This window comes from Papilio polytes, unplaced genomic scaffold, assembly GCF_000836215.1.
Source record: "Papilio polytes unplaced genomic scaffold, Ppol_1.0 DF824102.1, whole genome shotgun sequence".
Lineage (NCBI taxonomy): Eukaryota > Metazoa > Arthropoda > Insecta > Lepidoptera > Papilionidae > Papilio > Papilio polytes.
In genome coordinates, this window is record NW_013525102.1 from 465,964 (window position 1) to 482,567 (window position 16,604).

Genomic DNA, 16,604 nt, shown 5'->3' on the forward strand with positions numbered 1-16,604 from the left:
AGTGCGTATTATAAGCTAAAGAGGTATTGCTCAACGCATAAGGGCCCTAATTCATTCATCACCAGCTCACTATACGTCCCCACCGAGGGGCTCGGAGATTCCCTAAGGGGTGACTAAACCATAGTCAACCACGCTGGCACACTGCGGTTTGGTCGATTTCACACATATCTTTGAATTTCTTCGCCGATATGTGCAGGCATCACGATGTTCTCTTTCACCGTAAGAGTAAAATATGTACATATGAAAATTCGAAAATCACATTGCTACATGGCGGGATTCGAACCCAAGACCTGTAGACTACAAGTCAAGTGCTTAAACCAATGAGCTACTAAGGGCCCTAAAGACTAATGTAAACTGCGGGCGCTATATCACGCGTATACAGGAAATCTCTTAAATAATCAAACAGCGCCTTCAATGATGTCGATAGTCAACTGTTCACTACGATTAGTTTATAAAATCATAAGTTTAATTAATATCGATACTAAATAATATTTCTATACAAGATCTTCATAGAATCCCATCGTATTTAACTAAATAAAGAAAGGGACGCTTGTGTCATAATTACGCAGTTTTTGTATCAGTACGCGTTGTATGTACATGTTTACGTATAGGTGATATGGAAGGCAAATAGGTTCGGAGTCAGTGTGCCAAAGTCAATCGTCGCCCGCGCAGTCCACTCCGCGGCGCAGACAAAAGCGCGCGCATTTTTCGTTCATTTTTCTTTGTTAATTTTAAGGGTGAGTATCATGAAATATTTTATTTATAATTTAATTAAAATAAAACATTATTTAATTTATATGTAAAATTTTGATTTTATTATTATCAAACGTGGTTAAATTTTACATTTTTTTTTATTCTAGAAAAAATAATAAGGTTCAGTCGGGTGAAATAAAAATAGTACTTCATTACTAAGCAATTTAAGTTACAAGTGTGAAATATTTAAGTTATTTAAGAAGGTTATAAATAGTAAGCGTAGTAAGTAATATCAATTACAATTTTTATAACTAAACACAACTAGCATATTTAACTACAAATATTGTGATTGTTTAATCAAACCTATTTTCAATAATAAAGACCTTTGTGTAATCACTTAAAAACTATAGGACTTATTATAATGTATTCACGGTAATTTCTTATCATGGATTTAAAATAATTCTGACGTTAATTAATTTATTAATTATTTCAAAGATTTTATCTCTATAATTACATAATTACGTTTGAGAATTTAAAATACAGACTTTAATAATGCAGTATACAATAAGAACCTAACAAGGGTAGGTTTTCATTGTTTCGCAGGAATATTTTAAAATGCACACTAACTTGAGAAACGAATTTTTTTATAGGTATAAGGGATAGAATGTTTAAAAAAAACATCAATGCGATATGTCCTACTTTCTCTGGTCTATGAATCCCCAACGGATATTAGATGTATTAATTATCAATTTCTTTTACCTTTATAAGGGCTCAAAGCATTCACTAGTCGAATACGCTGTATTAAGCTATTTGATTATTTACTTTTTGAGTTCATCTTCAGTTATTATAAACACAATCACTTAGTTTTAGTGATTATATCTACTGCAGGCAGGTACCTTGTGCAAACATTTAGGTGTTCCTCCCTATCATTCTCTTTTAAAAACTAAGATTACATTTTCTTCTCAATATTCTATATTGAGCTCAAGCGACACATTATCATCACCAGCTCACTATACGTCCCCACAGAGGGGCTCGGAGCCTACCCTAAATTAGGGTGACTAGGCCATAGTCCACCACGCAGGACCAGTGCGGGTTGGTCAAGCGACACATTGGTACACAATATCATCGCGAACGCTTTTAAAACAATTTCAAATTCTTTTTTTTTTGTTTACTATTCAAAGGACTTTGAGCAAGAAACAAAAGAATGTTTGTAATACGAATTAGATGTGCTGATTAATTTAAAAAACTGTTCTTTATCAGTTTATTTCTTAGAAACACTGGCTACTGTTATTGCCTTATCACTGACTGACCGAATGTTGTAAAGAAACCTATATATCAAATGGCTCATACGTGATGGAAACAAAAACTCTCTTGTGTTACATAAACAACTAACAAAGAATTCAAAGAAAGACAGGAAGCGAATATTTAAATTTTATTACTTGCCAATTGCGATAACTTTAACTGTTCTATGATAAATATTAATGACATTTATGAAAACTATTCATTGATATTTGTTATGTATTACGATACTGGCTGTTACCGTGCGGCTTCATCCGCATGAAATTATGAAAAATTTATTTTATTGTTTACATTTGTCGAATTATCAATAGCAAATGTCAAACTGACATGACATGACAAACCTTGGCAATCTTGTTTCCTTAATGTTGGCAGCAACTTATGGTCTCTTTCCCACATTAGGGATTTTATCCAAAATGTTTACCCCTAAGGTTATTGGCGTGAAAATATATAACCTAAAGCGTGTCTGACGTAAGTGTAGGGCTTTTTATTTAAAAGAGTGTTATTCAAAAATATGCTGTAATTGCTGACATCTTAGGCAACAAAGAAGTGTGTGTGTACGCTTTATTACATTAGTATAGAAGTATAGATGAGCTAAGCTTATATAACTTTAAATAAACTTCAGCCTTTACGTCAAGTAAAGGGTTAAAAATATGCGTAACTCTAGAGTCTAATTAGAACGTAATTACATACACCTGTTAGCATAGATTCAATCAATTACTTGTTCACTTGTTTACTTAGTTAATGATAAGTTGTAAACTTGCTTTAATGTAAAATTCTGAGTAGTATAACGATAAAATTCTTTGGAATTTTCTGGTTAATAGAAAATGTTGACGACGTTACAAATAATAATGGGTTCGATCATAGTAATATTATAAATGCAAAAGTTTAGATGGATGGATGTTTGTTAGAATTTGTAGCCTAAACAGCTAAATGGATTTTAGTAAAATTTAACATAGATGAAAAGGATAGTCTGCAAGAACACATAGGCTACTTGCATCCGCGCAGACGGATTCGTGGGCAAAAGTTAGTATTAAATAAATTATAGATATTCATATAAAGAAAATAATTTATTTAAGTTTAAGTTACTTTTAAATAAAAGAACATGAAACAATAAAAAGCCTGGTTACCCAATGGCATAGCTACCCGATCACAGACTTAGACGACAAAACAGCCATCTAAACTTTACAATTTATTGTTTTAGTAAGTTTTGAAAAGACGCAGGACATTATCGATTTATGTCAGTTCTTTTTCTGAATATTTAAATTATTTTACATCACAGATTTTAACTGAAGTCTGTTGAGAAAATAATTTTGAAATATTTAAAGGTGTTGCAATAAAAGTGCAATATTTTGATGTGTTCATCTTATTTGGTGCAGTGATAAAAAATGATTTATAAACATTTTTGTTAGAATTATGCTTTTAATATAGTTTTATTTCTTGTTTGTACAGTCACGATCTATCGATTATCGTTAACAATTTTATGTTCCTGTAGCTGAGAGGTTAGTAAGAATGCTGTTCTAGTTTGCCATATTATACTCATTTTAAAATAGATGTAAACCAAAGGTCGAAGTTAAAGCTAACTGTTGACTTAGATTGCAATAACCTTCATAAAAAGATAGGTTATAAGACAGGACCAGGGTATTTTGTACCTAATCGATTATTACCATTTTTGACAGTATCTGTTGGCCTAGGTCCTCACCAACTCGAATCCTCATTCGAAATAATAATATTGATAGAACTGTTAGCAACATCAAAAGATGAGTGTAAGTCGGAACGAAACAAAACATGTCCTATCCATTTATAGAGATCAGTAAACAGAGAAAAGGGAAGTTTTGTTATATGATACTCTGAAAATCGACAATTGTAGGTAATTACTTAAAATAATATTATACGTTTAAATAACCGGAAACCTTGAGTCTGACCTTCGATTTTACCACCGACTCTTATTTAATCAAGAATATAACCGCTATTACAAAATCGATACTTTGCTAAAAATATATAGTAAGACGCTGTTTACTGGTGAAAGATGTCTTAAAATCAGTTTAGTAAATTTAAGTTTATTAACTGAACAAATAAAATAAATTGTGTATTGGCCAAGATGACCAGTATTGCTGCGAACAAGGTGTAAAAGTCTGGTACTAATTACCACTGTCGAATATCTGCTACTTCGAAGTCAAGGCGGCTTGAATACTAATAAAATGTCTTTATTGTTTAAATAAATGCATATGCATTAGTAAAAGAATTCTTTACAACCTTGGTTAGTGCAGTAAAATGCAAGTTTACTTTGTACGCGAACTTGCGACTTGCGAGTCGGGTTGTATTGATTTTGATGAAAATAAACGTATGTTTTGTTTGCCGGTGCCGGTGCACCCGGCCTGCTGGCACGCAGTTGACCTTGACGCCTCGCTTCGATTCGAATATGATCTTCCAACGCGTATAATATAATGATACCATTACAAGCTCTTAATGTTATGATTTTATATACATCTATAGTTCAACCTCTCTATTAATAATTGATTAGTTTCGACTTAGACGCAAAAAGTTCTTAGCTACAAGAGGGCGCAAGCGACGCCTGTTCAACCACAATCCGGTAATAACAATAAAGTAACGACCCGAGGCTCCTGAGGGAGCTTTTGAGCCTAGTTACTCATAAACGAAATTTAGGCTAAGCGCCATCTACGCTCGTCCACCTCAAGCGCGGTGAATCTGTAAATGCCTCTTCAAGGCAAACAGTAGCAATTCGGCCCCAAAAAAAGCCTGTCCAACACGTTCTGTTATGGTCGATTGTTTGTTTTCAGTTGTATCTCCAGTAGGATCTAAGCTGACAGACAGGACAGTTGCCAATTATTCTATGTGAACATTGGCAAGTAGTGAACATTGAGATAATGTAAGTGGGCAGTATGTAAAAGGTCAAAGCTGTATTAGCCACGTAATAAAATAACATATCATAGAATTAATGAATCACAACTACACAGTGTTATAACATTAAACATACATTGTATAATGCTAGAGTGACTAACAAATGAGCAGGCCTTTGAAATGTTACGCATATTATGTTAATAATCTAAAAGCGTATAAATCTACTACAAATTTTTATAACACTCACAGTCGTAACTCAGAGGGATGAGTAGAGATTACAGATTACCATTAAGACAGTAAGTAGAGTCGAATTTAAGGTAGGGTAGTAATGGTTTTAGGTAGATTGGAACGAAAATCATAATTCTACTCTCTAAGCGATATTTTGGATTGTTCCCAACCGTCACCCCGCTCTGCCCAATGCGGGAACAGATGAGAATAAAATGTTTCATCGGTCTCTCCTTTTGCGACGAGGGGACGGTTGAAACTTATTTCATTTCTTAGCGGTTCCATCTGTCACCTTATTGGTGATAGTGGGACTAAAAGGTCGGATGAAACTTTTTATTCTCACGTGGGGACAGAGCGGAGTGACGGTTGGGAATAATCCGATATTTTTCTACTCTTTAGGCGTGGGGGGGAACAAGGAGCGCTGAAAACATACTATCGACTCCTTTGTAGTAAGTGGATATTCCAAATGAAGTTTAAAATCAATGTGATAGATCTCATAACGGTCTCTCAACTATTCAAGTTTAAATGTTAAACCAAAAATATCAAGAACATTTAAAGTTATGTAATGAATATGCATATTACAATGTTAATATTTATGAAGTTCTAGGAAGTAAACCGATTGAAGGACATGTTAGTTGTTAATTTTAAATCCAATAATGACGTATTCAACTCTTAACAGATAAATATAACTCGTGTTTGTAGAGATGAGCTTGATTCAATTAAAATTTAATCCATCGAAGGTCAAACGACTTACTAAACTTTAAAAATGTATAGACTAGGCGCAGTGAACAATTTCTTTCACCGGTTTTTTCTCTGAAAGGTATTATAACAGTGATCAAGCTTGGTGTAATAAAACATTTTACAAAATTATAATATGCTCCATCTATTGATAAAAAATATACTAAACAGTATTAAAAATAAAAAATTAACATTCAAATGTTATTTAATAACTCAAGTAAAGTGTTAACTATGCCACCTCTATATGTTATTTCAATCTCTTTGGCTACAAGGTAAATATTTAAACCAGAAGTCCTGTACTACTTTTTATAAAGCCATTTAACTTACAATTAAGGAAACAGGAATAGTCATTTGAAGGCCACAGTCTATTTTAAATGTCTTACATTGTGTATAAAATAGTTGGAACATAAAAAAACAATTAAAGAAGTTAAAACCAAAAAGAGTTAAATAAACTCGTTATTCCACACAATTTGTATGCTGTTGCGGCTTAGTATTTTCAAGATAAATCGATAAAAACTTAACTCACTAGCTCAATTATTGTTAGGCTACTGCCAATGTGTTCTTCTGGACTGTCCTCTATATACTCGTATTTGCCACATTTTAGATCCGTTCAGCAGTAAACGGCTGTAAATGGCCTGTAAGCCACAAACTCTTAACAAATATTCACTATTTTTTCTATTCATCCATCCATACATCTAAACTTTAGCATTTATAATATCTGTTCTAATATTATAAAGAGAAAAGGTTTGTATTTTTGTATGTATTGTAATAACTCAAAAATTATTATACCAATTTCAAAATTTTTACCATTACAAAGCTATGTTATCAGTAAGTAACATAGGCAATATAATTTTTTTTATTATAACGCGAGCGAAGTCACGATCAACAGCTAGTTAGTAATATAGAGATTACCACATTCAGATTGTATTTTAAAATTTAGATTAATTTTTAATATTATAGTTATTAAAAATATGTAATCAAATTAATTTATTCTTATTGGATATTAAGTTAATCTTTAAAAGATGTTTTTAAATTAAATTTATACATCATCTACGAAAAATGCATGACATTTCCTTTTCATGCATCTGTACACTCAATGTTTATTAAGAATTGTGTTAATAAAATACTAGTAATAATATTTTATTTCAGAATTTCAACAAAAATTATTTAATCAATTCGCAAAGGGCAATCTTAAAATTCTTTGTAATGTCATTTTTTACGCAATCCATCAATCCGCATTTTACTTTTATTCAATTTACTTGGTCGCGGACAAGTACAAGTATATCTTAACAAATGTGATTAAAAACGTTGTAATTAGGTTAATATATCTGATTCTTTTTTAAATTGACCTACTAATGACAGAAGTCGATTCAATTGCGAGGTTATCGTGTTACCATTTTTTATCAGAACCTGACACCGTATCTTTACGTTTGTCCTTTGAATAAAGTCTTAATATCCGTATTAAAATATGCCTAATTGACCTTTTTAAATAAAATATTTAGCTAGCGCTAATGAAATTCGTATAAAAGTTGTATAGCCATTTGCTCCTGGCTTACATCTACATCGAAAATATAGTCACAAGCTACAAGAAATCTCGAAGGTACTGTATTTTAATATCAAATATCTTGATCCTTTTTAATAGCTATATAACTCATACAGGATGTTTATTAGTTTTTACTTAATTTACTTCATAAACGATTAGGCTTATAGCCTAATGGAGTTTGACCTTTAGAATTCCTGCTTTTAATGCGACTTCGAGCCAAGGCGAACTACCTTTGGAAGACTCGACCGGACATGCGTATCCAACAATTTGTCTCATTATGTCACGCATGTATTAACAAATGAATACATTTACATCATCGACGCATGCTCTATTTTGAAAAAGATTTATTATTGCATCGTTCATTGCAATAATTCCTAACATTGATTAATGTTTTACAAAACTTCAGCCCATTTTCTATATCTATATCAAAGCGTAAACACACATTACTTTGCGGCGTAGGATGTCACCAATCATAGCATATTTTTGAATAATACTTTCTTTAATAAAACCCTACACTTACGACACGCTTAAGGCTATATGTTTTTACGCTTAAAAGGATTAGGATAAAAAATTGGAAAAATACCTTCATGTGGAAAAGGGACCATAAACAACAAGCCGACAACATCAAGGAAGCAAGATTTCCATGGTTTTTTATCATGTCATGTCATTTTGACAATAGAACTTTATAATATGACAAATGTAAACAATATAAAAAAGTTTCATAATTTCATGCGGATGAAGCCGCACGAAAACAGCTTGTATTAAATAACCAAAAACTATATGTACGTTACAATAGCGGTAAGTTAATATTTACCCGTTATAGGGATGAAACACGAGAACTTATGAGAATCTTGTCATTATCTTTAGTACAGTCTAGTGTTATTAATTCAAAACGAACAAAGACCGCTTAACTACAACGTGTCGTATCGCAACCGTATACTTCTATTTAGCAATGCTATTGTGTTTTATAGGATACTAATTACGGCATATGGTAATGTCAATATTTTTGTTGTGTGAATTTCATGAGTACCCACAATAACGTTCTGTTATCTGATGTACTCATGAAAAACAACAACTTTTTTATATTAACGGCTGAGAACAAAATTCAATGGCTTTGTTAATAGAAACTAGTTTGCCGGTTAGATTTGCTATATAGTTTTGTATAACTTGGAACTGTAAGTGATGAGTGTGATATATCTTTAAATAAAAAAGGTTACCATTTTTAAGAGATGTACTGTACGTGGTGACCATATGACGTTTGGCAAGTGTACCAAAACTTCGCAATTAGGAGTTTTCTCTCAGCATAAAACCCGACTACTGATACCGAGGTAATATCAAAGTTATTTGAATTACCAACAACATGCATCGGTGGTTTCTTTGTCTAAGCCCATATCGTGCACGCAATGCAATTTATTGTAGACCACGGGTGGCGAACCTTAATGCAACAAAGTGCCATTTAAAAAAAAATGTTTTATGCGGTCTTAGACGTGCTATCAAATAATTTTAAATGATTATTATGTCAATTCCATGGTGCATGGTAATGACATCGCGGTTACTTTTCATATAATATCAATTTGTCGTAGTGTTTTTATGATTATCGACGTGCCCAAAACATTGTGAGCGTGCCAAAGGTTAGCTATCCCTGCTGTAAACTATCATACTTCATACTAATATTATAAATGCGAAAGTTTAGATAGATGGATAGATGGATGGATGAGTCGATGTTTGTTAGAGTTTATAGCCAAACGGCTGAACAGATTTCGTTTAAATTTGGTAAGAATGTTGAGGATAGTCTGGAAGAACACAACATAGTTTTTTTTTAATTCTACGCGGACGGAGTCGCGGGCGAAAGCCTGTACACTAATAAATCTTCTAACTATTGTTTTAGCGTACTGCTAACATACGAAAGTTCTGTTCATGTCGTGACTGGCCTGTGTACCGCGCCAGTAACTCACTAAAAGCCGTTCACTAACTGCATTTCACTAGCTTTCATCGATGTAGCCCTGATAATTTCCCAGAGGGGTCTTTTGTTATATGGACTATCATACCTAATGGTTATACGGAAGAACTATTCAACTAGATAAATGTGAGAAAATGGTCATGAATAGCTTGTAAAAATATTTACCTTAACAATAATTACCACACATCTAAGTTTACTTGTTTAAATCTAAAATGAATACATGCTTGCTTGACACAGAAAAAACTCATTTATAAAGAACCTCTATTTGTAAGGTTACAAATATACGCAGATAATTTTTTAGAGACTTTTTCAAATGTCATTACGTAATTAACTTGGCCCATAGGCATTTGAACATCATTCTGTGTTTCTATTATCTTAAAACAATTTATATTATTTCATAATTTGGCATATGGAGTTAAGGAATTGCGAAAAAAGCATTAAAACCGTGCTGTTTTTATCAGTCCTAATAACAGATAGCGTAATAATTATTAACAACGGTGTAACATTTTGTCTGTACTATGGAGGATTTCTTAAAATAGTTTTAATAAAAAATCTAATGCTTAAATAAAAAAAAATATCGCATAATAACGCGGGTGAATCAATGATTTTGCAAGAAAAAATACTCAAGTTAGTATTAAGTAAGCAGATAACTTCGATTATTGAAATAATGTTTAAGTTTGTGAAACAATCGAAGTCAACGAACTTCAAGGGGTCAAGTTGTGCCTTTTGCTTATAAGATTATCTTACACCATTAACTTAGCTTATCAAAGACAAATTAACTTAATAGATTTTAAGTAAATATAAATTTAATTTCATCTTCATTTTTGTGTACTTTAATATTTATAATCTAATTATAATTAAAAAAAATAGTCAATAATAAAATGTTTAATATAATAATTTTCGCCTCCGTTTTATAGTTTTGCTATTTAAATTGATTAGACTAAGATGTCTGTTTTTAATAAGTTATCAAGGTATAATTATTTGCAGCGAGGATGCCGGCGCCTGACTATAGTGTGGACCTGGAGCTGGGCGAGCCAGCGGAAGAGTTGCTGGAGCACGCTCGTCTTCATTGCGGCGAGGACGACAGCACACGACTACAGGCCATATACGAACTGAGAGACATTATATACGGTATGTTCTTAATTTTGAAAAAAACTTGTCCGCGGTTGCATTCATCACTTACTTCCCCAACGAGGGGTTTATAAATAAAGGGTGATTTAAATCTCTTATCTACGACGAAATTCAACTATTTATGAACTAATCAGTACTAGACCAGTGTTAAAATTAATTTATAGAAATTAATATTTTCAGATTAAAAATAACAATTATCGCGTTATGTTTGATTTGGAGTTTATAGTTTAAGCTAAAATATTTTAAATCAGAATTGATTTTCTGAAGAACACTGTTTTAATATTTTTACCCACGCAATATAAATAAAATTTAGATATAATATTCGATTCCTAGTAAATTTAAATTGATGTAAAATTTAGATTACCATTTTAATTGAAGTAACGAACGAAATTATAAAATTTCATTCATATTATTATTATTTTGATGTCTTTTGACAAGATTTAACATTGATTGAATGTAATAAATTAATACAATGTTTCATATTCTGATAGAAAACGTGTTGGCATTATTGGTAATGGTGCAATATAAATTATTCTTTCTGTTATGTTTGAAGTCTGTTTATTTGCAATTTCTATTATAACCAATAACAGTTTTGAATATTAAGTCATCTCCCCTGCCTTATTCTACTCCCGTAGGTTCGGTGCACTGGGTTTTCGTCCTCCAACTAACTCTCCTACTAATCCTCCGTCATCTCAGTCATCACTCCCTTCTTGATCATGTCACCTTTCACGCAATCCATCCATCTCTTTCTAGTATTGAATATTATATACAATGTCAATAAAATTAAAGTCTACATTAATTAGGCTTATAAAGTAAAATGTCACTATACAATGTCGTGCTAAGTGAATTGCTTAGAACAATGATCCTCGTTATTTACTAATTTGTTTAGTAACTATTAAGGATTTTACTAAATTGACTAACAGAATGTAATATACTTAACATACGCTTTACCAACGTCAGTTTTTTAATACAATTATGTCCAGATGTTTAAAATAAATTATGTAAAACTATGTTAATTTAGGAAACATGAATCGTTTTTTACATGACATGTATTTTTTTACTTTCGACACATTTAAAAAAAGAATAACATACAAATTATTAACATATCTGTTTAGCTATCTATTCTATTCCAACACATATTATCATTTCAAGATTAAGTCAGATTAGATGAGATTACATATTAACTAATAGTAAATACTAAATCTTTGAACTATTTTAAACGTATCTGTTCATTGTGACATTTGTCATTCATTCATTTCATTCACTCAATAGTGTGAGTGAACGAGACATGATAGATCTAGTTCGTGACACACGATCCATGTTCGGGCCAAAGTCACAATAAAAGGATTACGTTCTTTGTTTACAAATCGGTGCCAAGGCGTCTTATTGATAGCTTAAAGTTGGTTACATATGGTAACTCTACATACAGTATGATTCTTAATTCATCGTCAACTTGGCCGTATGCCTATGAAGGGTTAGCACAATATGTGCTGCTCTTCCATACCTCTTATCAGCCGTCATATCTGAATCCACTCCCTTCTTAAGCATATCCTCTTTCACAATCCATCCTTTGCAGCCATCCACATTCAATTTTAACACTTTCTGGTTAACATCATCATACAGTATGATTCTTAAATGCCGGATCAAAAACTTTGTGGAGGTGGAGGTAGAGTTTTACCTCCACACAGTTTAAGAATCAACCTGTATAGCAATATAATTAAACAGGTGAAGAACATAACGTCGTGTTAAAATGAAGGAGACGTAAACCTCCTTGTCGTTAACCTCTGTGGAAGTTTCCCGAACTCTGTACTTTGTTAATGATTAAACACGTTACTAATTTTATTGATTAATTAAACCTAACAACCTTGTTATGATGTTTGTAATCAAGCATTACTCACCTGTTATCTAATATTATTTTACAACTTTGACGCGCGACAAATGTATTGCAACGCGACGAGCAAATACATAAATTCCTTGAATGTATCGAATTTTATTGTATGGATTTCAACACTAAAATCAGTAGCACATGAACATGAGTTCATTGTCGTTGAATTGTCACCTAACTAGATAAAACACGGAATCATGAACTTTTATGTTATTTATAACATCGTTTTACTTCTAATTTAGTCTAGTTTATGTTTACGGATTTTTTCGGCATTAAATCAATGATTTTAAAATACTGATTTATAACTAAATCTCAAAACTTTAAGCATCCCTTTAAAATAGACTCAGTTCAAAGGTCAATAAACTAGTGTATGGATGGAAACCGCTGGGGCAGAAATCCGAGAGACGGATATTAGAGAAGTAATTAACAACCGAGTTACATATCCGTGCGTGTAAAGCTAGGATATATAGGTATTAAATTTTAAATAGTAAATTACTAAAATTTTCATAAAGTTGCCTAAATTATAAAGCCACTATTATTTTCCTTTATGCAAGTAACAATAGAGTAATTCGTAAATTGTAGCATAAACTTCTTGTTGATATATGCACAATTATTTTAGTTAATTAAAAAGTTTGCAATAATTCGATTAAGAAATGTAAAACAAAGCAGTTATTCTAATCTTTACGTTAAGATCAAGCGTCACGTTTCTTCTAATCTTGATATATAATTTCTCTTTTTGAATTCTTATAAAGGTATTTCACCATTGTATATTGCTTTTGAAACACGTAAAAATAAGTGTATCGTGTCATTGGTAGGCGTAAGTTCATGACACTGTGCCCTTAAATGTCTGATTAAATTCTTAAAGTTTTTTGTGGCTTGACCAAAAAATATTACCTGCTCAAAATATAAAAGATGCAGACAGCACTTTAAAGTATTTTTTTGTGTTTCTCACAATGTTTTTTTTATCGTTTTATTTCAGAACGTGGTGAGTGCGACCCACACCGTATGGACGACGAGTTTTTAATACGATTTTTGCGAGCCAGAAATTTCATACCACAAAGAGCTCACAGACTGGTATGTATACACTTTAATTGGGAATTTTACAATTTTGTATGAAAATTACTAAATTTAAACGTAGATTTTATTACACATTCTTTTCTTTTTCGTTTTTGTTCACTTTTGCTATATTTATCAATATATATTTTTTTCGTTTTATTATTAAAAAATAATGATTAACTTATTTGTGATACAAAACACGCATTGTTCAAGATTTCATAGAAACCTTATAATTTCAAGAACAATGTTTGATTTTCTTTGGGTAGCGAAATATTCAGTAAAAGTTATAAGGTTCCGAAGCTTTAATTTATTTTGAATTTTTATTAAAAGAACATAAAGAGACAAGCAGAGGTTACGTTTTCTCATCTACAATACAAAACGTATAGAAACATTATTGTCTCTTATCACTTTTAGGAAACTGAGATAACTATTGTGTTTTAAAGATGTTTTGACATTGGATATCTCGAGCAATTACACTTAGTAATAGTATTCTGATATATAATGTATTATTATATACAGATGGTGAATTATTACCGTTTCAAGCAAGAAAATTCACAGCTATTTGAAGACGTCTATCCATTGAAACTCCGCCACGTTGGGGATTCGAATGTACTCGCCGTGCCGCCTTACCACGACCAGAATGGACGAAGACTACTTATCTATAGAATTGGTAAATTATCCATAGACATTAGATGTAACCGAAATGGACAAACCGAGTTTTAGAGGATTTTACTAAAAGATTCCTTAAGTGTGCGAGAGTGGTGTAGGGCATTTTTTTTTTAAATTCACGCTGACAAAGTCGCAAACAAGAGCTAGTAAATGATACATTTGTATACAGATTGCCATATTAAATTTTATTCTATGCCAATCAGATTATTTATTTTCTTTTTATAAATTTATATTTTGTAGTTTATTACTTCTTTGTTTTCATAACCGTAATCATAATCACGTTATACATAATCTAGGCTGCTGGGACCCTAAGGCTGTTCCGATAGACGACTTGTTCAAAGCCACTATCTTGGCTATGGAGTTGGGAATGCTGGAGCAACGCAACCAAATCCTCGGCGGTCTGGCGATCTTCGACCTGGCAGATATTGGCACGCAGCAAGCGTGGCAGATCACACCATCCATAGCTAACAAGATTGTAAAACTCTTAGTGGTGAGTTAAAGGAAAGTTTTATTTTTGTAAAAGGGAATTTATGTCTAAAGATACTTTTAAGTAGCTGTACGTTATAGTTATCATTTTTTATATTATATATGGATTTAAAGGACGATACTTTTTTGCGGTAATAGTAAGAAATTATGAATTTTCTTTAAATATGTCACAAGACAACTTTAGTGACATTTAAAATCTTTTCATCTCAGAATAACTAGACAGGGTGTATCAAATCTGTTCATTATATGCATAATTCATAAAACTCTCATAAAACAGCTCTGACGTACATCAAAATACGAGCAAAGGATACAAAATTGCAAATAAACTGGCATCATGTCTTATGAATAATTAAAGAACAGTGCAAGTAAACAAAGGCGACAACAAAAGATAGTTTGTTGACCTTTGTAGAGTCGTGTGTCGACCCAAGCTACACTTGAATTAATATCGGGAAAAAAAGGTTCTATTCTTACGAATTTAGCAAATTCCGTAGGCGGGAATACTCGAGATATTTCCAGAAAACAAACATGAATAAAATCAATGTAACAAACAAGAGCTTATGCTCCTACTCACAATACCTTGATTTGTAAACTTTTCAACTACAACTATATTCATTTAAATTACAATTTCGACCTTGTTTTCTTCCGTTTAGAGTTGAAAATCGTTTAATAATCACCTTAAACTATTCCAGTCTTGTTTCCCTGCAACAACCCACGCCATCCACATCATCAACCACTCATGGCTGTTCGACAAGATGTACAATATGTTCAAGCCGCTGCTCAACTCTACAATGCGGTCCAAGATCTTCTTCCACGGGTATGACGTGAAGTCTCTTCACCAGCACATAGATCCGGAACATTTACCGGAGAGATATGGTGGAGTCTGGCCGGATTATTCTTACACCATCTGGTTGGATTCCTTGAAGAATAACTATGCAGTTGCAAAAGAAATGATCACTTGCGGCTATAAGTTTCAAGAGGATGAACTACCTCCAGAAGTTGTTAGGAAATTAAAGGAAAATGATGTTAGGTTGTCGTAAAAGTTGCATAAATATTGACGTTACAAAAGAACTTTGTAACTTTTTATTAAGGATAGTGGTTTAGGAAATTAGTTTGGCATTTTTTAATCAATTAGGTTTTAAAATACGTTCTTCATTATGTTTAATACATTTTTGAGTATCTGTTTTTTGTCGCTTAGTCTATGTTGCTATTAGTATACTAAATTACTTTATTAATTTTACTTAGCCTATTAATTTGTAAGTTTTTATTGTATTAGTTTTATATTGAAAATCGTCAAAAAACCTGTGATAAAGTTACTTGAGTAGTAGTATAACTATTATTAAAATAAAATAAGTATTAGCTTCTAAAAAACCGTAATTATTCCGATTTTTTTGCCATTTAACGGATACCTAAATGTTAAAGGTTTTGAAAATATAACTTTTTTTTAATATTTAGGAATGTTATGAAATAGTTTTAAATCCTTTAACATTTTCTAAAAAGTTTCTGGTTTTAAAAATGGCATACCGATCTTTATGTAGTTTTAGTTTTATAATAATCATAAAATGTTATTCAAAACTTAATTATTTAGATAAGAATTTTAAATTTAAAGCAATGGCGTTACATGGTTTTTATAAAATCGTCACTAGAGCTAATTAATTACATTGTAAATATTTTAATGTTCAAAATAATGAGGGAATTTTGTAATTTTCTATGTGTTTAATAAATAGTTATAAGAAATTGTATTGCGGGGTATTCCACCAGTAATTTTTTATTACATTAATAAACTTTTTTTTTATTAAACTTCTGTTTTGTATGATTTATAAAAGTGGAAGGTTATTAAAGCATTGACTTATTTGTAATTAAGATCTTCCTAATATTTCAAGACACATTTTGGGACCTTCATCCTTAGGGTAAATACTAAATGGAGGTAACTATCTACTATAACCTCCCATTCAATATATCCTTATCATATAACCTCCCAATCAACTGATAATCCTTCGTAACGTGTAGTTTGGGAACAAGGACTTGTTTGATACTAAAATTACTTCGTGCAAGTCTCCAAG

The 16,604-nt window shown here is 31.8% G+C and overlaps 1 protein-coding gene across 1 annotated transcript; it reads left to right on the plus strand.

Moving 5' to 3' along the window:
- Positions 1 to 629: 629 nt before the first annotated feature.
- LOC106099851 (alpha-tocopherol transfer protein-like) lies at positions 630 to 15,968 on the plus strand. Its single transcript, XM_013278529.1, has 6 exons — positions 630 to 737; positions 10,305 to 10,448; positions 13,313 to 13,407; positions 13,909 to 14,059; positions 14,355 to 14,548; positions 15,234 to 15,968. The coding sequence occupies exons 2-6, from the start codon at positions 10,310 to 10,312 to the stop codon at positions 15,579 to 15,581; spliced, it is 927 nt and encodes a 308-aa protein (XP_013133983.1). The 5' UTR covers positions 630 to 737; positions 10,305 to 10,309; the 3' UTR covers positions 15,582 to 15,968.
- Positions 15,969 to 16,604: the final 636 nt, after the last annotated feature.

Excerpts from the sequence above, each read along its gene's own strand:
- LOC106099851 (XM_013278529.1), top strand. The coding sequence starts at position 10,310 with ATGCCGGCGCCTGACTATAGTGTGGACCTGGAGCTGGGCGAGCCAGCG. Across the intron at positions 10,449-13,312 it reads ACTGAGAGACATTATATACG|AACGTGGTGAGTGCGACCCA; the intron begins GTATGTTCTTAA and ends GTTTTATTTCAG. Across the intron at positions 13,408-13,908 it reads CACAAAGAGCTCACAGACTG|ATGGTGAATTATTACCGTTT; the intron begins GTATGTATACAC and ends TATTATATACAG.